We start from the raw sequence: 20,770 nt of genomic DNA on the forward strand, positions 1-20,770 counted from the left end.
ACTTCCTCTTCATCCCTTTTTCGTTTAGAAAGCTAGAAACCCGTTTGGAGGGAACCAAAGCTGTAAGTATCACAATGATCAAACTTCTAACATTAGAATGTGTCAGATTTCACAGAGTAACCTATTAACTCACTAGGAAAAAACTGTTTTCTACTTCATAGGCATTAGTACTGACTCAGGTGCTCATGTTTTGATGACATGACTCTTGCAAAGACACAGCAGCCCCCAGTGAGCACTATTATAAAACATTCACACGGAGACCGCTTCTGTACTGCACCAACTATGGCATACAACATTGGTAAAGCTATTCAGGTAGTGCACCAGTAAAAGATAGGTGCTGCCATGCCCACATTACAGACAGGTACCTTACAACACCAATTAAAGAGCTAAAGAAGGGCTATTTTATACTGGAAACAATGTCCTTACAATGTCCTTAAAGTGGTTTGAAATTTTGCCACAGCTCTCCGAGACATTTAAGAGTTGAATGATACATGTGCTCAGTTCTTAGCATGCACCCTGAAATTTAAAACTGTACACTTACTGATGAGACCCAAGTCAAATTCTGAACCAAATGACATGAGGTGAAAACTCATGAAGGCAAGAAACTAGATGCAAACAACACAAGGCGTGGCATTCAGATAAGCTCTCAAAAACAAGTACTTGCTAATCAAGACGTTTTTTTCATCATTAGGTGTAGTCCCATGGTGTTTCAATGTTTTCACATTAGAGAGCTCTACCTTATGCAATGAGCTCATCAGTGTTAAAAAAACAAAAAAACTTAGCTTTAGCAATGTTTTATGCCATATATGTAGAAACACTGCCAAATCACTCGGTTCACAAACAAAGAGCAGACGGAACAGAGGACAGACTTCCAGCAAGGTAGAGAAGATTAAAAGTAAATTCAATATGCTAGAAAAAGCTTATTAAGAGTACAAATGCAACAATGTTTTTAGTTCCTTATGGCTCAACTCTGCATTTGCAAATCTCACAACAGTCAAATAACCTGCAATTTATTTTTTACTTTATATCAATTTTCATAGCAGTGCGTGTAATATATGCTATTTGAAGGAGACTTCCTTCTGTCGCGTAAAAAAGTATGAAGTTCTAAAGGCTTACTGTGTGCAGAGAATACTGTAGTGACTGTGGGAGAGACAGCATGTGTCGATCAAACCAAAACGAACCCACTTAATAAAATCAATGGTGAAGGGGTGGGAGTGTGCAAATCCACATTTTCGGACACCTGCCAGCTGACGCCAACTGCGTCATCAAGCATGCAATGCTTTACAGAGAGGCAAAGTTAAGACAAAGATGTATTTACGGCAGGACACATACCCCATTTCTCGAGAACCTCCACTTGGTGCTGTGTGGTCCCTGGCAGAGAGTTTGCAAGATCGTTTTGCCAGCACCGAGATGCGCAGTGTCCCATTCTCTTCGCTGTCAAAAAAGTTCTCCCACAATCTGAGCTCACGTCTGGCACATTTGGAAATGTGTGAACACTACACAATGCAGCCAAATGCTGCAACCCTCTGAAGCCTGCGTAAAAAAACTTGCACCCAGCATTGAAGTGCTTGCATTTATCAACCAACACTCAGCACATGGGTGGCAGTCCAGAGTCCTGTAGAAGCAGGAACAGTCACTCGCCTCTTACGAGTAGTTAACAGCTCATTTCAAGTAACATTGCAAGCAACATTTAGTCTATTCCAGAAAACATGGACTTTTGCAATAACAAGATGTGCCCAAAAGTGCCTCCTACATCATAAAGAGCCCAATTTGGCTGCAGTGAGCATTCGGTTCTCGAATCGAACTGCCAGATCTCGTTCTAAGCTCGAATTCGCTCCCTGACAAGTGAATCCTGGTGAATTTGCACACCCCCGCAAACCAAGTGTGAAAGAGTGTGAGTTTGTGTCAAGCAGCAGGAAGGTGAAGTTTCAAGAAAGTGTGGAGTAGTAAACTGCTGCACGGCGCAATTCGATTCGTGAATCGAATACCACATGTTAACATGCAATCGCATGCTTCCAGTATCGACGGCAAAACCCAAAGCAGGTACTACAAGCCCACAATGCATCAACAGTCCTCCAGCAGACCAGTTAGAGGTTAGCCACACATGCACACACAAGTAAGCACACTTCCAGGGACCACCCACATATGTCAAGGTTAGGTCAGCCCAGGGAAACAAGATGCTTACAATCTTGTTTTCACTCCCATAAAAACCAGAGGTTAAAAAGAACAAATAATGCTCACAGACACACAGGGGCTATATGCTTCATAGAAAAGCTGTCAGAAAACATCACATGTAATGGCACATTCACAAATGAAACTGACAAAGGAAACAATAATAATGAAGTGAAATCTCGTTAATTCGAACCGTCAGTTTATTTAAACCGTTGTTTTGGTCCCATCGACATTACGCATAATAAAAATGCTCCCCTTATTTCAAAGAAATTTTTGGTCCCTTTGAGTTCGAATTAGTGAGTTGACTGCGCAGTCATAATAGATCATACATAAACATTCAAATTTTATCTTCCGACTTATGACTCAATGAGGCACTCGCATGGCAGTGGAGTTTGTAAGTATTGAAGTTTTTGTCCAGAACTACAGTTTTCACCCTACACATTACAAAGACAAACTGGTGCGCCATGGCGACAGTAAGAGATCTTTAGTAACGTGCTAGATGCACCAAAATTTTCTTACTATATACCTTTCTATATACACTATTTCCAGTACAAAATATATATAAATATTTATTCTGCTGCTATTACTGAGAACCACAGGTAGCTGCACATCAACATAACTAAAGTTGCTTTGTAATGCTGCAATTTTTCAAATCCTTTCGATTGCCATCAACTACACAAATAATCACTTTCAACATGTGGTAACTGATATTCCTAGGAAGTATGCTGTGTGCCTGACTAGCCTTTAACAGCAGAGGCAAGGAACAAAACTGAATTTGGTATAACAAACTGGCGAAACGTGTTACTACTGGTTCTCATATGAGACCGATGATGCAGACTAGTTCATTTGCTTTGACTTACAACTGCTAGCTCAAATGAAGATGGCACATTTATCAGACTAGACAAACGCCATAGACTGTTTAAAACATCAACAGACAGATACTCTCAAAAACTAATGCCCCATATGGTCACAGCCCATTCCAAGCTGAGCAGCAATTCAGTACAATAGAGGCCACAAAACTCTCCTGCATTGCACATCTGCCATCAACATTGTTTTGATACTGCTGGGTCAACAATAAGCAGAAAACATCTAGTAGCTTTCTGCCACCACATACACAAAAAATGATACACTGTCTTGCTCAGGTGGAAGTACCTAAGTGCATGATCAAAACCACTCGAAGGACTACAGACACCAAACAATTTTGCCGGCATGTTCTCATCTATCAGGTACTGCATGAGATATTAGTGTAAACAGACCACCCCATGGTATTCCCCTAAGAAAGATAATTGAGTTTAATTTCTTCTTGATGCTGTTTCGGTTTTGGCTTCAGCAACCAAACAACGGCTGTCATATGCGAGGAGCATTTAGGTGGCGTGAGCAGGCTTGTGGGAAATGTGTTTTGGTTCGAATCCAAATCGAATAGTAAGTTTCTTCGAATAATTTCGAAGCGAATAGCAAACAAAACGGTTGAATGACACAATAAGCATTTTTAACAAAATATTTTTGGAACACACAAAGCAATTACTTGAAAAAAAAAAGGGGGGAATGCACTGAATTTTATTACACTCATTCAAGCTTTTGCAAGATGACAAACCTGCAAAAGTGGCCACTGGAAACTGGGTAGTTCCTTACATGCGGAGCCAAAGTGTTTGCAGGGTGTGAGACCTATCTATGAGACCTACTTAATTGCATCGTGGCGCAGCTAGTGCCCTTAAGCGACAACTCCATGCGCGCGCACAGCGCCACCCTGCGCCAGGTGTCGGAAAGGGGCACCCGTCACAATGTGTCTTGTACTAGCGTCCTCTCGTGCCTTCGTGTTTGATTCGCGAATTTCATGCGGAGAAGGGCGGCTGCATCACCTGCAGCCAGCCCAGACTCGTTTTGCGGAAATCAAAAGAACCGCGCGTCCTCTGGCTAGAGAAATTTAGCATAGCATGATCCGCGGCTGCCATGGTGATCCACAGATAGCCCTGACGATGCCACAAGGTGCCAGGCTAGCTGTCTGCACGCTTGCCCTTTTGGGACCAGTCAGCGCGTGCGCACTAGCGGTGCACGGAAATATATCGCATTATGCTAAATGTCTCTGTTGACGCATGCCACCTTGCTGGTTACGGCGAATGCGCACTGCGGGTAGCACGGCTGCAGACACTTGGCTTATATAGATCTGGGTGCCACGCTTCCCTCTGCTCGCCTCTGTTGCCACGAGCATGTGCAGACAGGCTCTAGCATACGCACGGGAGCGCAGGCACGCGGTGCTGAGCCCGGGCTTTGGTTGTGCGAGGGCCGCGGTGCGATCCCGGATGTACGAAGCAAAAGTACCAGAAGCTCTATTCGCTCTGCACGAATACCTCGAGATTGCGAATACCAAACATTCGGTTCGAATCGAACATTGAATACTTTACTATTCGATCGAATATTTGAAATTGTCGAATATTCGCACAGGCCTAGACGTGAGGCATAAGAAAACTGCAGCATGATTGCTGATATGTAGACTTCATTCACTTCAATGCCTAAGCTAACCTGCTTTAAGAGTTGGAAAATAACAATGCATCAGTAGTTCTATTGCAGTTTTTTTTTTCATGCCTAACATGACCTAAACACTCCTTAATGTCACAGACATCGTTCCATTGATGAAATCGAAACAGCATGAGCAAAGAAATGCATTTATAAATTATTTAGTGGGTAGGCGAATACCACGTAGTGGTCTATGTTTTCGAATGCTACATGCATCATTAGAGAACAAAAAAATACAACTAGAATGAAGTGTCTATAGTCCTCCAAAGCAGATGAGCATACTCGGCCAATAAATTAGCTGTAATATAAACAGTCTACGCCTACAGGCCAACACTACACTTCTCCCCTCACATGTTGAAATACAGGTTATACAATGCAATATCACAGAATTTCACTGACATCATAGATAAACAAATGTCCAATAAGATAACATTGCACATTGACAGTGCCTGGATGGCAAGTAAGGAATGAAGCTTCTATTGTACTCTGTGTTCTATTGCACCCAGAAATCAACAGAGAACCTTCTTTTCCGCTTCGGACTAGGGTCAATCTTGTTCATAAAGCTATTACAAGATTAGCAGTTCAGAAAAAAAGAAAATATTTTTAAAAGAAGAGCAATATAAAGTGGTTCTGACCTATCAATATCTCATTATCTAGAAAAGTAACTTAAAGATCACATTTAATGTGAACTCTTAAAGGTGCACTAAAGAGGAATCTGAACTCGTCCTTTTACCGCGGGAACTATCTACACGTTCCAGACATTCTTAGAAAATTCGATTTATTGTCCTGTGCGGCCAATTGCCCTAATTAAATCGGATTAAACGTCCTGGCTCCTGCCTTTTTTTGAACTCAAAGCGGTAGGTAGGCAGAGTCAACCAATGTGTGGAGTGCCTTTCAGCCAGCGCAGTGGAAGCTTTGCTTTTGCTTTTATTTTGTTTTTTGGGTTTCTGTGAATAAACAGCTTCATTCACAGACAATATGTCCGCAAATTAGGCCCACGCAAATAAAAATACACGTGGACTCTTTGATTTACGTATCACTCCACCGATGGCAGAGTGGCAAGCCGCCACAGGACTGGCTGACGCGTCGGTTGACTCCTCCTACCTACCGCGTTGAGATAAAAAAAAAAGCGGGAGCTGAGACGTTTAATCCGATTTAATTAGGGCAATCGGCCGCACAGGACAATAATTCGCAGTTTCTAAGAATGCCCTGAACGTGTAGATAGAGTTCCCAAGGTAAAAAAACGAGTTCAGATTCCTCTCTAATGCACCTTTAAAGCAATAGTTTTAGAAGACTGCTTTCAATAATGCCTCCACTTCCTTGCAGTGCCAGCACAGTGTCTGGCTGCAGTGAAGGATATGTGTGCTTACATATGTCCAATTTGGCGACTAGTCTTAAAAAGTTAAAACAACACGGTGGTGTTATATGAGAGCATCAACATCTTCGCAAAAGCCAATATAGAAGTGTTTGTGGTTATTAAAGAAGTGGGTGTCTCATCATTTCAAAAGGAACCTGCAGAAAGATAAAACATGGACGTTAAATATGCAATGACAGGAAGTGTGCTTGCTAGCAGATTCCTTTATAGCATCTGGTTAGGCTGCTCCAGCCATTTAATGTGTTTGTCAAAAGCATTTTTCCCAAAAACTGTCCTTCCTGAGTACAGCCCAACCACATTTTAATCTACAGTAGCCTGTCACTGCAGCCATTTCACTCTCTGGGTACAAAAAGGTTCGTGCTTTTGTGATGCTACACAACAGCAGGGGACCCAGCATAACAGCCGTACAGGAATGCTGTTTGTTGTCATTCAAGCTCAATGACTGTACTTTACAGAATTCGCACACAGTTGCACTCTCCTCCGCAACGGAAACTTTCTTCAGAGGTTAAGCTAAGCACTTGTCCAAATACACACAACTTACTAGATTCAACAGAAAGATGGCTTAGCCAACAAGGACAACTGATGTGAAGAGGTCACAATGAACCACCGCACCTCCTTCGCCACAACTTACGAAACAGTGGCGATAAGATGTTGGCATAGGAAGTATTATACAACAAATGAGCTGTATCATGTGAAAGACCATTTGGAGAACAAAGGTGGGACTCGGAACAGTATAAGCACTCTCAGTGTGGGCAGAACAGGTGGTCCACTAATGAAAATGTAGCATTCTGCTGCAATCACATGTCTGCGGCAAGCAGAAAAAATAATGGCAAGGCACATGCCACCTTGCATCAATTTTTTTTTAACTGTGACAGCGTGCCTGCTGGCATAAAGTATTATTTACAAATATAGATACACGATCCCGGCCGCGGCGATCGAATTTCAAAGGAGGCAAAATTCTAGAGGCTTGTGTACTGTGCGATGTCAGTGCACATTAAAGAACCCCAGGCGGTCAAAATTTCCGGAGCCCTTCACTACGGCGTCCCTCATAGCCCGAATCACTCTGGGATTTTAAACCCCCATAAACCCATAAACACTTTTGTTATGCTGCACTACAGCAGTGGACCTGGCTACAACAGACAATTTTCAGTTTGTCCTTATCTGTTTTGCGTCGGATGTAGCTTCAGAAATATACTGCAACAAGTAGTAAATTCTTCAAGGGCAGAGATCCAAAATGGCATAAAGAAGGCCTTGAACAGTTAATAATAATAATAACTGGTTTTTGGGGAAAGAAAAATGGCACGGTATCTATCTCATATATTGTTGGGTACCTTGAACAGTTAAGGCTTGGCATTTTCGCTGGCTACAAAGCAGCATAAAACTGGACCACTAGAAGATAGCTAGCCTGTGCACAAGTGCTGTCAATTGTTCTGAGGAACTTTTACCAGCCTCCTCCTCCTCCCCCGTATCCAGAAATTCACGCAACTAGCTTGGTGCTTAGCACTTTACAGGCAAGCATGCCCTCAAGCCTGCTACAACCATTCTGAGGCTCCACCTTCGACTCTTCCAAGAAGCACCGTTGTCACAATGCAATGAAGTAAACAATTTTTTAAAATGCTTGGACGGATGGTCTCCACTAGTCGACAATGTTGAGTGGTGGGGCTATCTTGCCCGCCGTGAAAGAAAAGAGGCCGTCAAAGGCCGAGGGCCCCTCGTGCCGGCTCCAACCATACAGCTCCTCCTGCCAAGAGCGCGGAGAGCGCCGGGCATCATCATCATCGCCGTCACCACTTGCCTTGTCCTCGTCGTCGCCACTCTCGCCGCTGCTTTGCTCGTTGTCGCGCGTGCAGTGTTTGCAGCGTGGGCCATCCCGCTTTGGGTCGTAGCTCAGGCCGCAGCGCTGGCAAATGAGCTGCGGTTTGCCGCCGGATGAGCCCAGCTTCCCCTTTGCCGGACTGCCGTCATCATCGTCCTCTTCCTCCGCGCCGGCCTTTGCCAGGCTGCCCCTGCCACTGGCAACTCTTCCCAGCGGTATGTCTGAATCGGAGTCCGAGTCCAGCACGTCGTCCAAGGGCAGGCCGCCTGATGCCTCATCATCATCTTTCTAAGAAGCAAACAAAATTCCCCGACCACCTCATCAGTGAAGGTGCACATCAGCATTGTCATCATCATAACCATCAGCACAACTACAAGTATGTCTATGTCCGAACTGTATTGAGAGGTGTGCCTCACGGAAGTGCTCTTGCTCCCCCCACCTCCCCAGTACACTGCAATATCTGGCCTTCTTGAGGCCTTGAAGAAAAATTGCAGCCAGGTCCGCATGCACATTTGTGTTTTGTTTACCAGCTACTGACACAAGTGACTAGCCTTAACAGCTCCACAGACCCTTATTTCGGTAGATTACAGTAAAAGCTCAATAATTCGACCACCTGTTAATTCAGAAATATGGAAAATTCGAACAGCTGGTATGGTACCAGCCTACACCCATGTAAGTCTGTTGCATCGGATGCTCCCTAATTCAGGCATTACAGGTCTCACACCAGGTAATTCGAACGAACTCCCGAAGGGAGGTCGCATCTAGGAATTACCGGCACGGCAAGTGGCTGTTAAAATAGCCCTGCTCAAACTGGAATTGCATGCTGGAGATTTGCCCGCACACCTCTGACATGCACACAATGGCAGGCATGGCGAAAAATGGACGGCCCCGTCCCAGAGAATTGTCCAACTGCATAGTTTCGGTTTCACTTTTTCGAACTTGGTGCCAGCCCACAGTGATGGCAGCGATACGCTATGGATGCTGCCTGTAGGGTTGCCATAAAATCCTTCTTGCAGCCAGTTCTGAAAACAGTGGCGAGGTCTGCTGGCCGCACTCTGTGGCGGTGGCACACATGCCATCCATGCTGCAGCCTTACTGCCGCCACAGTGGCTCAAGTTATCAGCTGAGATTTCCTCTGAGTTTTCTAGAGAAGGATATTTCTATAGCTGCAGAGATACAGATAGGGATGGATCAGCACTCTATGATAGCAGTCGCACCTTTGCCGTCGTTTCAGTATGACGAGCCTAGTGCTACTTGTGGCAAGAGCAATGATGCCCGACTATGAAGTACAGCCGATTGTAGCTGCGCTGTTGGGAAGCTCGAGACACAAGCATGTATCCTTTATGTGCTGTGATGCCGTCAACCCAATGGCGAAGATTTGCCTGTTATCTAGCACAGCAACTGCTTGCCACAGAGCACCTGCTACGCATACCCCCAACTCGTGCTGCTCATAGCAATTGAAAGCCTTGCCATTAAATTACCACGAAACTGCAGGAACGACACCTTTGGGCAAAGTTCCCCAAAAATTTTGACCAAGCGGTCGGATGTTCTTGAAATTATATTCTGCGGCACCGCCGTAACTTGGTCAGTTACTAATGCCTAAGCAGACTGAACGAAGGGGGTTGAGGTGAAAATGATCGCCTTCTGAGCAGTGAAGGTGAAGCAGGTGACCATTGCCCAATCTTTCACCAAATTAACTTGCTGTGATGCAGTTCTTGTCACTTTTTTTCCGAGGCCATTCGATAACACGAACAATTTTTTTCTTTGCCCGTGAAATTCGAATTATGAGCTGTTACTGTATCTGCAACGTGCCTGCCTTATTCGAGTCGTGTCCTCCATTAAGACTCAAAGCAGCACCAATTAGGCGACCTTACCTTGGAAGCTATTGCCTTTTCCGGCTATGCTGCTGGCATCCCCATGAATTTGAAAGCTGCCCTTCAAAGGTTACAGCATGGGTTTCCCTCTGAAGGTTGTCCCTTAGTATATTTATTATTTCCTCAAAGGTCTCATGCTGAGACACTACATGCACTTGCATTACATGCTCTGGACTTGCTGCAACAACTTCACAGATGCCACAGAAGGTTTTTCTACGATTCCATTGGGTACCTTTGCATACAGGCGTCTTGGGCAAAGAGGTGGCCAACAGCCTCGCCCACGAAGCGCTGTGTGCTGTTATATCAAGAAAATTCCTTCAAGATGCAACGAGATTCTTCAGGGAAGCGGTGCTGATATTTCAGATCCCTGTAGTGCCCACCCAACCAACCGTGTGTGACCAAGAAACAAAAAGAGATCTCTAGCCACTCTGCTGCACCTCCTTCGCACAGTTTCTGTTTGCACCCCAGTGCAGATGCACAAGGCTAGTCTGGCATCACATCCAATGTGTTCATGTGGTGTGTGCAGGGATGTAGAACATTATCTTATGTGCTGCCCAGATTACAATGCGGAGAGGTGCATCCCAGTCGCTTCCCTCAGGAGGGCAGGTGCACCACACTGCACTTCAAAGCAATGTTTATCTGCATGGAAACCGGTCATATAGAAGTGAGCCTTGCTGCCTTCTAAATGTCCTGCAAGACACTGGTCAGGACTCCAAATGGTGACAGCAGCTGACAACTATTTTGGGAGTTCCTGTGTGTGGCGGCATAGCTCTGCCAGGCCACAGATTTCTGCCTCTCGCAACTCTCGCATTTAATTAGTACTCGAGCGTCACCCCAATGGAGCAATTGCAAGCATAATAATTGCAAAGCTAACGCGACCAGTAGCTTATAACAACCTCAACTTCTCAACTATGCCCACCGCAGGACAAGTGGGTACTTTATTGACCTCCAATTAGCCCTGTCCCTGTGAAATTCCTAATCTGATATAAAGTGTGTGTGTAGGCATCACAAAATGTTCGCAGCAGGAAGCCATAGCGCTACCTCACATTGTATGAAAGAAATTCAGCTGTGTTCATATCTGCCACAAATGTGATGTTTCAACCAGAGTCCCTACAGTTTCACTTGTTTACAACTCCACTAGGTTTCTGCTACACAGGTAACTGGCTTGAGGTCATGAGCCAAAGCCAACTCACGCGACTTGTACTCTCCTGTGGTCAGATTCAGCTTTCTCTGGAAAATTCACGTGTCCATCACCTTTGCCAAAAGTAAGCGAGCAGACAAGTTTCATGCACAGATAAGTCGCATGCTGCACAAAAAACTGGTATGCGGCAACTAGTAGCTACTTGGTGTTGCTTGTAGAACGCAGAACATTCAGCTTTTCACTTACAGCAGGTTCTGGCTTGCAGGGCCACCTCTGGTGCATTTTAAGGCCCCGTTCTGTGGTAAATGTACGGAAACAACGGTCACACTCGGGACCGCTGGTGCCATTTTTCTGGGGAGTTGCAGCAGCCTCTGTGGACGGCAACGGCGATGGAACTTTAGCACCATCCTCTGCCACTGCCAACTTCTTCTTGCCTGAACCTGGAGGCCTTCCACGGCCCCGTTTGACTGGAGTTGGTGTTTTAGCAGGACTGGTGCTGGCGGCCTTGGCCTTCGCAGCAGCGACTGCCTTGGATGGCCGGCCCCTCCGCTGGAAAGCCAAAGAATTTCAAATGCAACACCACATTACTCCCAAGACAAATACTTCCACACCATCTCTTCAAAATAAGCCAAAAGTTTTGGTACATAAGCATAACGCTGTTGGCATGTACTTCCACACCATCTCTTCAAAATAAGCCAAAAGTTTTGGTACATAAGCATAACTCTGTTGGCATGCAATAACGAGAACTCAAGCACTGAGGCACGATAAAACCACAAATGCAAGCAAGAAAAAGGTATCACACTTAAAAAAAAAAAGAACAGTGTTTAAACGAAAGTTGCATTTCTGAAAGAAGTGCTCCAAAATTCTGTTCAACCAAATTGGTTTTCCCAGCAGAACTTAAGCTTTGCAATACACACCTCAGACCACAAATGCAATAGGTTTCCTGTCATCTAGAGTATCGGCAGAGTCATTCAGTACTTTTGATGGTCAAGCTTTGTAGCGAGCTCAAAATGGGGATAGAAGCTGCCACTGGCACTTTATCATTGAAGCTGCAGCTAGGACCGTTTATGATGCTTTTCGAGTGCAAATAGGTGCAAGTTATTCATATGAAGCAGGTATTTCGTGGAACTTAACCTACCAATGCTACCTACCAAGTTTATATCAACAGCCAAACGTAGTCAGAGAGCTGCTGTTTTGTTATCAGCTCCATGGACTTAATTCTTGCTGGCTTGGGACACGGTATTTTGCATTGCTTGTGTGGATCACATGTGCAGCAACGCTCAGTCTGTTTTATGAAGGACAGGAGCACATTCTTTCATAAAATTTGCACCAGTCAATGCTTCTCCTCCATACAAGAGATTGTGCGAAGCCCTTTATTTGCACAGCCATTTACAACAGCACCCACGTAAGAGAGTCTCATGCATAAGATTGCCATTGTATCCACTGCCATATGGTGAGCCGATGGCTCTTGGCAACGCTTTGCACATTTTTGTTGTGTTATCAGCTGTGGTGTCAACTTCAAGTTTGAAAAACACTGCGAGAGGCCATTGAACAACCCCGGTACAGCGTTCGGCTTGAGCTTTGATATCTCGCGCTGCAACATCACAAAGGCACATTCGAAATGCATTCATTGACAAGGACATTTGGGGAGTTGAATGCAAGACTCCAGAATTACTAACATGGCATGGCCCGGTTTGACTTTTTGCACCATCTTTGTGTCACTAGACAAGGAGGACACCTATACCTGCTTTCCTCTGTCCTTCGTGGCACTCGCACAGAGCACACCACTCGCAACACTTCGAATAAATGTCAAAACCATGCGACCAACTGTCACTATAGTTGCAGTCGATTCAGCCGCAGTCCACTACACCGCCTGTACCAGTTCATGATGTGCTGCACTCAAGTCCTCGATTCACAGCATCCCCTGAACCACCATCTTCGATTCAGCTAGGTGCAGTCTTGGTGCTGCTGTGGCGCCCAGAACCACGGAACCAGCTAGCAAGGAGGAGCAAGAAAGTTGTGGACGTGCAGATGATGCTACTGACATGCTACACCTACACCACGGAACTGGGTCTTCATCGTACCATTATCAGTGGCACTTTTAGTGTGAAAGCACTTATAAGCTCACCAACACCAACCAAGAATGTTTTCATCTTTGGACCTAATACCATTGCCTAGCAACAGCGACACCTTGTTAGGTTAAAACAGAAATCAAATCAATATCCACAATTGAGAGCTGAATCAGCGGCGGTGCGAACAGATCAGCATTGCAGGCCGCTGCACGACAGTACTAAGCTATCGTTGCAGCCGAACACACCTCATGTTAAACTGCAACACACTCTTGCGCTGTGCATTGCACATCGCCTTCTTCGTCCACTAATACTGCTATGATTCGTGCTTTCAGCTATGTGGCGGTAGTGACTGAGAGATGTACGCTGCCTGTGTTGGCGCGGACAACGCTGTGCCAGAAACACGGCTCTAAAACAATATGCGCTGGCACTTACAACATTCCTGCAGAAATGCGGCACAGGAGCACAGGCAGCCGGCGTACTTTAGGTAAATAAACACTGACGATGATAAGTTGAAGATGCGCGTATGTGGCTCCGTATGTCAGTGGAAACTTCAATCGCGCTTTCAAGTGCATGGCCCTTGCTTTCTGCACTATAATAAGTTTAACCAAGTTAAAACCCTGACAGTTCTTTCAGTATTGGTGCCATGGACTAGCATTGTATCGAGTGCAGGTAACGTCACCCATGCCCAATGATGGTCACCTTCCCTACAGTCTGCTTGATACCCTTAGATGGCACAGCACCTGGTGCCTTGGCATGGCTGCCCTTGACAGCTTAAAAAGCTCTCCTATAGCGCAGTGTTAAGACAAACTTCATGACCAATAAAAGTACTGAACGACACTGGCATTGGCAGCAACGACTGCTTCCATTTCTTTTAGCACAACTGGCACAACAATTATTAGCCACACTTGCAGACTGTCAATACCTTTAGTTTCATGCATCCATGCATGCATGAACTATTCCAACAACCATCTGTCACTGAAACAGGCTTTTCAAGGTGACTGCTGATGTATGCCTTAATGGGAGTACACTGCTTAGTGCAGTAATTACTTTCACTAATATATATAAGTGTAGGACTGACAAGGAGGTCCCGATTTCAAAAGGCTTCGTGGCACAAACTCTTTCCTCACCTCTCATATTCAAGTTTATCAATTTTATTGACAGCAAGAAGCAACCCAATAAACACATTAGCGGCCATTTGTGTATGTGCAATGCCTTCTTATACAGAGCTGAAAATCTTTATTACTCCAGTTTGCGATTTTGTTTTCTCATCTTCCGCTAAAGAGCTTTTCTTTCCTTAACCTTTTGATGAAAACTACCTGTTCGATTGCATTGAGAAACGAATATTCATTTCACACTATTCGCACTTGAAAATGGTGCTTATCTTGAAGTTCCAGGCCAATGATCATTAAGTTCTTTAATGAGTGAGAGTGACAGGTGTGGAGAGGACAACCATTTGCTAACTATTTTATAACGACGCCAGGACAGTCAGCATTAGTATACTCATGAAAAGATAAGACAAGCTGCATGCAACTGAAAAGCATCTAAATTTCAAGTTTTGTCCTGAAATGTGCACAGCTGGACATGAAACTATAGTCAGATACAACTTAAGTCTGCCGTGAATCTCCGCCCACATTCAGGACCGCAGCACAGAATTCCTCCATGACAATTTAGTGGTCAGTTGTTAAAACTTTTCTAGTTGGCTAAACAAGAAGCCAAGAAAGCCACAAGAAAATGGTTGTGGTTTAGCTCTGTTCAACCTGGAGTGGCGCGATAGCTACAGCTGGCCGAGTGGAATTTGCTTAGTTGAATTGCAAAACCAGTCTTTCGCCGCTCCATTTCGCTGGGCGTTCCTTCTTCATTTTCGTCCCTGGACGTGGGTTCACTATCGGCGGCTAGGCGTCCTGCGCTGCCGGCAGCTGCTCCGCACCACGTGACCAATCACATGACCAACCACGTGACCAGCCATGGCGTCGCCACGGAGCTCAAGGGGTGCCACGTTGAAGGCTCAAAATGCTACCGTAATGTAGCTATCGCTACAAAATAAAAATGTAAGCTCAAGAATTTTTATGTCTGGCTTGTTTATTAAAGGCAAACATTAAAAAGCTGATAACGTTTACTGTTTTGATTAGCTAGCGGAGTAATACAGGATGCTGCGGACTGTGGCCCCGTGTTAACAACTGCTGTTTGTTTTAAGTTGTGTCCTACTATAGTACTTTTTTGAGCAATGCCTATGAGAAGAGAATATGCTTTTTGCGGCCTCCAGAGACATCTTCAGAGGCAGAACAGTCACAGGGGTTATATTAAATTTTTTTTTTTGGCTGGTCAGACAACTGGTAGCTAAGTTTTCAGGCTTTTCATAACCTTTCCTGACATGGATAACTACAAAACAAGATTCGAAAATTTTTGTTACGTTCAATCTTGGGCTCCCTAAATTAACTTTCGGTTTTGAATTTTTGGGCCAATCACCTAAATTTTGCCAATCAGAAGTTTTGTTTTCAAAACATGCACTGACTATCAATGTTTTTTTTAATTCTTCACAAAGAGTTTCTGCAGCTATGCTTTAGTATCCTACAATAAACAAAACGTTTATATTTAAGGCCTAATAAATTTAAAAAAAATCACCATTCTAAAAAAAAAAAAATTTTCCTCCAAAACTTTTCCTCCTGCTGTAAGGCAAATTAATGAACAAGCATTGGTGATGTTTTTTTTTTTCAGGGCTCCTGCATAAAAACCTCTTTAGCTCTAACACTGCAATCTTGCAAATATGACCAGTGCTATTTGCCCAGTTACCATGCTAATGTATACCACATCGCTAAATGCTCTCCACAAAGGATATTTTCTGAAACTTTTCTTGTCATCACTGAGAGGCCTCCAGTAATGTTTAGCTCTATCGCATGGAGTTCCAGAACCCAATGGTTTAATCACTATTTCTCCAAGGCAAGATAATATCCCCTGGGAAACTTCACAAACTTGCCTGTCTAATATGAAGCAATCCAAATTTGAAGGAATAGTGATACCTCTATTTTTCTGGCGTGTTTTAATCTTTGTAATGATGCATTAGACATGAATCACCCCTTGCAATTCCCTAAAACAGCTACATAATTTATAATTGAATTTCTTCTTTGGCACTGCTTCCGCTTCAACAGCTGCACAATAACTGTGATGACAAAGGTTTATTTAGGTCATGTGAGGTATGAAAGAAATTGCAATATAACTGCTGATATGTCGTTTTAATTCCCTACGATACTTATACGAGCCTGCCTCAACAGCCGGATCGACAGCAAATGGTGTAGTGCTATGCAACTATGTTATGCTGCAAACTTGAATGGGCTGTGCAGTTAGGATCAATGAGAATGTACGAAGCCTCAACACTCTTACTTTTCAATGCTATGACAGCCATTTTTGCTATAACTTAGCAGTCATAAAGTTGTAACAATGCAAACACAACATGCATTTTGTACTCCAAGGTGACACAGCAATCACTAATAGACCATTTTTTAAATTTTCGTACTGGCCCTGGACACATCATATTGCTCACCCATTTACATGCAACAGTGGCGGACCTAGCTGACCATTATACGTGATGTCTTCTGCACTGAGCATGTGGATGTGCTACGGTACACATTTTCTCGTTTCTTTAGCAAAAGTATTGCAATAAGAACTACAACAAGATGTGTATCTAATTAGAAATAAAATTTACAGTACAGTTAGCAGGGACTATTCTGGAAAACAGACAAATGCAGAAAATCAAGCCATGATCCAAATACTATTTCATGTTTATTCTCCGGACTATCCATGGGTAACCGAACAATGCTGGTGCTAGATTAAACACAACTGGGAACATGTCACTAAGTTATATGTACGCACTCATCACTATTTGCCATAGCAACCTGCATTTAATGAATGGAGCCAGCGATTGACACGTCGCACATTGATAACAGAACAAGAGCTGCGAAAAATTTTGTCAATAATTTGGAATTAAACATCTGCTTTCTGCAACCACACACAAACATGTAATTGACTATGCAAAAATAATTCAGAGGGGTAAGTGAACAATAATGTCAGGCCACGTAGCCCAAACCACTCTGGTGCCATATATGTAAGCAATAATGCAGGCAAGTGCAGGCTCAGCAGAGGATGTTGCGAAACCAGGAAGGCAGTGGTGTGCTTTGTTCCTCATTTGTTTCTTACATGACAGAGCACCAAAGCTAATAGTGACGTAACAAATGTTAAGATGTTGCAAGCTCTCTAGGAGATCGATCACAATTCTATAGAGCGCGTAGGCAGCCCGTTTCCGAGTGCGCACGCAAAATGTGAAAAGAAATAAAATGTGCACAAAAGTAATTAACAAAGCTCAAACAAAAGTGACTGCATTACCTTTTTATCCATGGCAAAAAAACTGCCTCGGCTCTACAAAGGAAGCAAAAGAAAAATACACATAAGCGAAATTGGCAACTGAAGAATGATAAGAAATAAACCACAAGAATGCACCAAAAGCAGGGCAAGAACGAAAGCATCAGGCAAAGTAACGATAAACTAAGAGAGACTGAATGACCAGTGATCGCATCTCCAGCACTCAGCCAAAAAGCGGGGGAAACGAGGCGTTTACAAAAAAAGAAAAAAAATCGGATCACGTCAATCCAAAATATTCGCAGAGCAACGTTAAAGCGCACGCAAAGGCGCTTGAAGGGGTCAGAATCGGGCTTATATTCAAGACGACACAGCCAAGGCTGCCAATGCGCCGCCGAAACCGCCGTGAACGGGAAAAATCGCTTCCGAAACTGGCGCGATCAAGCGCTTCGGCAAATTAAGCTTGGCAAGCCGGATCAAATATGTCACTGCGAAAAGCGAGACGAGGCCATCAGATTCCTCGCCTTAACATAAGTCGCGCCGAGCAAAGAAATCAAACCCGGCAACAAGCGAGCGAATACGGCTGTCCGCCATCACCGACTGAGGGTACTGCCGGGATAGGCATTCCACCATATCACCAGAGCCGTAGGGAGAAGCTGCGGTGTTTACCGGTCGCTATGACGGGCTTCCAAGACGTGCTGGTGCAAATATCGCGATGCCACCAGGAGTTGAAGAGCTCGAGGAATGCTACGACACGACAGCGGGCGATTGTGTCATTTGAGCACGACGCAGCGCGCGAAATTAAAACATCTCACCTCTGCCGCCCGCCTAGCCGCGTTTCCTGGGGAGCTTCGAAAGACAACGGACAATGCGCACCGTGACCTGATCCCACCAAACGTAAACGAGGTGGCGACAGGCCTAACGCACGTCCGCCGCTCGCAACAACGCAACGGCGTAACGAATAACTGTCCGGGAAATTTTCTTCTGAATAAAAAAATCGCGCAAACACTGGCGACCAAACTTACCCTATATACGAGTCCTAGCACCAGTAATGACACAACAAATAAAAGAACGAACAACAAAAAAGTTAACTTTATACGTTCAAGAATTAGCGCCGCCACGTGCCTGGTTTTGGCTCTTGAATTTATTTATTAGCACTCATTTTCATGCTAGTTAGCAAAAAGGTTTAAAATAAATTAGTAACAACTTTTATTTAAATGATTTTTAACAAAACGCAAGCGAAAGAATTACTCGAAGCTGTGTTTGAACTGTACGCTAGCACCGCGTTTTTGCCAGCTGCTTGAAAACAACAATGGCGGCCATCTGGTTTTGTGGAAAAGCGGCAGTAGCGTCAGTGCTACAGTGTAGTCAGTGCTCTTTCACAGCTCTGCTGTTTTTCCTTGAACGTACTCGCGGAGAGTGGATTTCTTTTTCGCTTTTTATCCGTTTGGTCTTAGTTGCGAGAGAACACAGCTCGCTTAGAAATGGCTACGTTTACAGGGCGGACATCTGCGCGAAATCCTACGAACTATTCGTCGTGAGGGGAAAAAACACTTGTTTTGGCCATTTAATGACGTGCTGCGTAACGAATTCCACAGTCAAGTAATCTTACAGCAGACCAGCCCATTTTGGTTTCCCAGTGCCATGATGACCGTGAACATTCTGGTTTTACAGTCGTGAAAGCTGAGTATGTTAACCATGCGAGGCATAACGCCACCCGGCATGATGCCTAATTGAGACAATGAGACGTGTCATTATGTTCGCATTGAGTTCGCGTACATTCCTCCGGCCTTGCGCAGTCCGCTATCTGTTGCGTGGTTACATTCCATTTCACAGCCTGTTAACTGGTTCGCTCATGGTCATGACACTAGATGTCCGGTTTCGGTTGCCGTCTCGTTCCTGGCAGTGCACAATGTAACGTGTCATTTTTCAACACTGAACCCTTTGTTTCTGCTACGCGTAACATTACAGAAAGAGATGGAGATGTTTGCGACCTAAGCAGATTTTTTTCACTGACGTGAAAACGCGAACAGAGCGCCGTCTTTGGAAGAGAGGTGCGGACGTTGGCCGCTGGTGGACCGCCGCCTCCTGATTGGTATGTTTTCCTGTAGAGGAAAGCTCGTTGCAGGGAAGTGACATTGCGAGGAAATGTGACTGCGCCCCCGGCAAGTGCGCGCACACCACTCGGTCACGCATCGTCAACGCGTGGCACGAGCGGAACCGTGAGACACGCGAGCGGCGAGTCGCCCGCACCCGCAAAAAAACTAGTTAACACCTGGAAGTCGCACTCTTGGGTTCACGCAGGCCGCCGTTCGGAGCGGCTCGCAGTCTATGCGCGAGCGCGTTCAACTGGTTCAAGTGGCATCGCTACAAGCGCTGCGGCTTTGGCTGCGAAATTAATGAAGCAACCGCCGATAGGTATGAAGCGGTCACTGAAAGAATGATTTATAAATTCGCATTTTTTTTTGGACTACACAGGGAGCGTAGAGACTCGTGTGCATAGCACAACTCTATCCTGACACTTTTTTCTTTTTTTTTTTACTGGACGTGGTACAACGAAGCCAGTGCATTAAGGTAACGCCATATCGTGGTTTGCGGCCACAGCTGTGCTGCATATTTTTTTCTCCTGTCCTCAGATGGGGCCGGTTAGGTGGCCGTACTAAGGACGTCATTTTCAGTTAGCCTTAGGCCCCTTAGGCGCCATAAATGGCCTGTATTCGTTGTGGCGCCGCCAAGGGTCATTGATTTGTCGTCTTTCTATCAGTATGAATACTTATTTACGGTGTGCTCCCGTACGACACGTGCCGACGTAGCTTTCTGGCCTTTCTGAGCGAGTTGTCAACTCTCGCATAGAGCCTGGTCGACTGCCCGTAAACGCGGAAGATGGCGCCACCTTCCCGCCCGCGGGACTGCTGTGTCCCACGAAGCGAACGAAGGCGGTCGCGTTGTGATGGACATGTGAGCATGAGGATATGAGGCGGAGGTTCTGGGTCCTGGAAGATACTTGTGCTGTCGTTTTCATTCACGAAGGCAATGCGGCTAAGGTTTGACTTTCTTAGTAGACTACAGCTGTTACGTAAGAGACTGAAAAAAAAAAAACGCAGGCAGACAGAGCGCGAAATATCAACTGATTTTTATTGCCCAGAAATTCATTTCATGTGACGCCTTCAAAAACGGACTTAGACGGAACATGCGCAAAAAAAAAAAGAATGATATGTGAGTGTGCTTGAACCCGAACTCCTTAATGTTACCAGCTGCGAAACTGCCCTTAAGTGGTGGTGGTAAAAAACTTTCATTTCATTAAAAGAAACGGTGACCTAGGCTCCACGTATTAAAAAAAAAAATAAATAAACGGCGGTCTGAGTGGGCCGAAACTCGGCAGGTTTACGGATTGCCGGCACGTACATAGTAAATAAACTAAACGCAGCTAAAGTTGCAGATTTCGAGATTGTTGAT

The 20,770-nt window shown here is 44.8% G+C and overlaps 1 protein-coding gene across 3 annotated transcripts in view; it reads right to left on the minus strand.

Annotated features, from left to right (window-relative positions):
- The window catches only part of LOC144093930 (uncharacterized), a 41,889-nt gene extending 23,507 nt beyond the window's left edge, over positions 1-18,382 (minus strand). Inside the window, exons 1-5 of one of the 3 annotated variants that reach the window (XM_077627690.1) lie at positions 18,130-18,348; positions 17,984-18,061; positions 17,342-17,374; positions 11,139-11,441; positions 7,857-8,165 (exon numbers count right to left, since the gene is read on the minus strand). In XM_077627690.1, coding sequence (XP_077483816.1) covers positions 7,857-8,165; positions 11,139-11,441; positions 17,342-17,353 — 624 coding nt within the window. In that variant the 5' untranslated portion in view covers positions 17,354-17,374; positions 17,984-18,061; positions 18,130-18,348. Of the gene's footprint in view, positions 1-7,856; positions 8,166-11,138; positions 11,442-17,341; positions 17,375-17,983; positions 18,062-18,129 lie in introns of all 3 variants that reach the window. The other 2 variants (XM_077627692.1, XM_077627691.1) reach the window with 2 other exon arrangements.
- Between the last annotated feature and the right edge of the window lie 2,388 nt (positions 18,383-20,770).

Source organism: Amblyomma americanum, chromosome 6 (genome assembly GCF_052857255.1).
Source record: "Amblyomma americanum isolate KBUSLIRL-KWMA chromosome 6, ASM5285725v1, whole genome shotgun sequence".
NCBI lineage: Eukaryota > Metazoa > Arthropoda > Arachnida > Ixodida > Ixodidae > Amblyomma > Amblyomma americanum.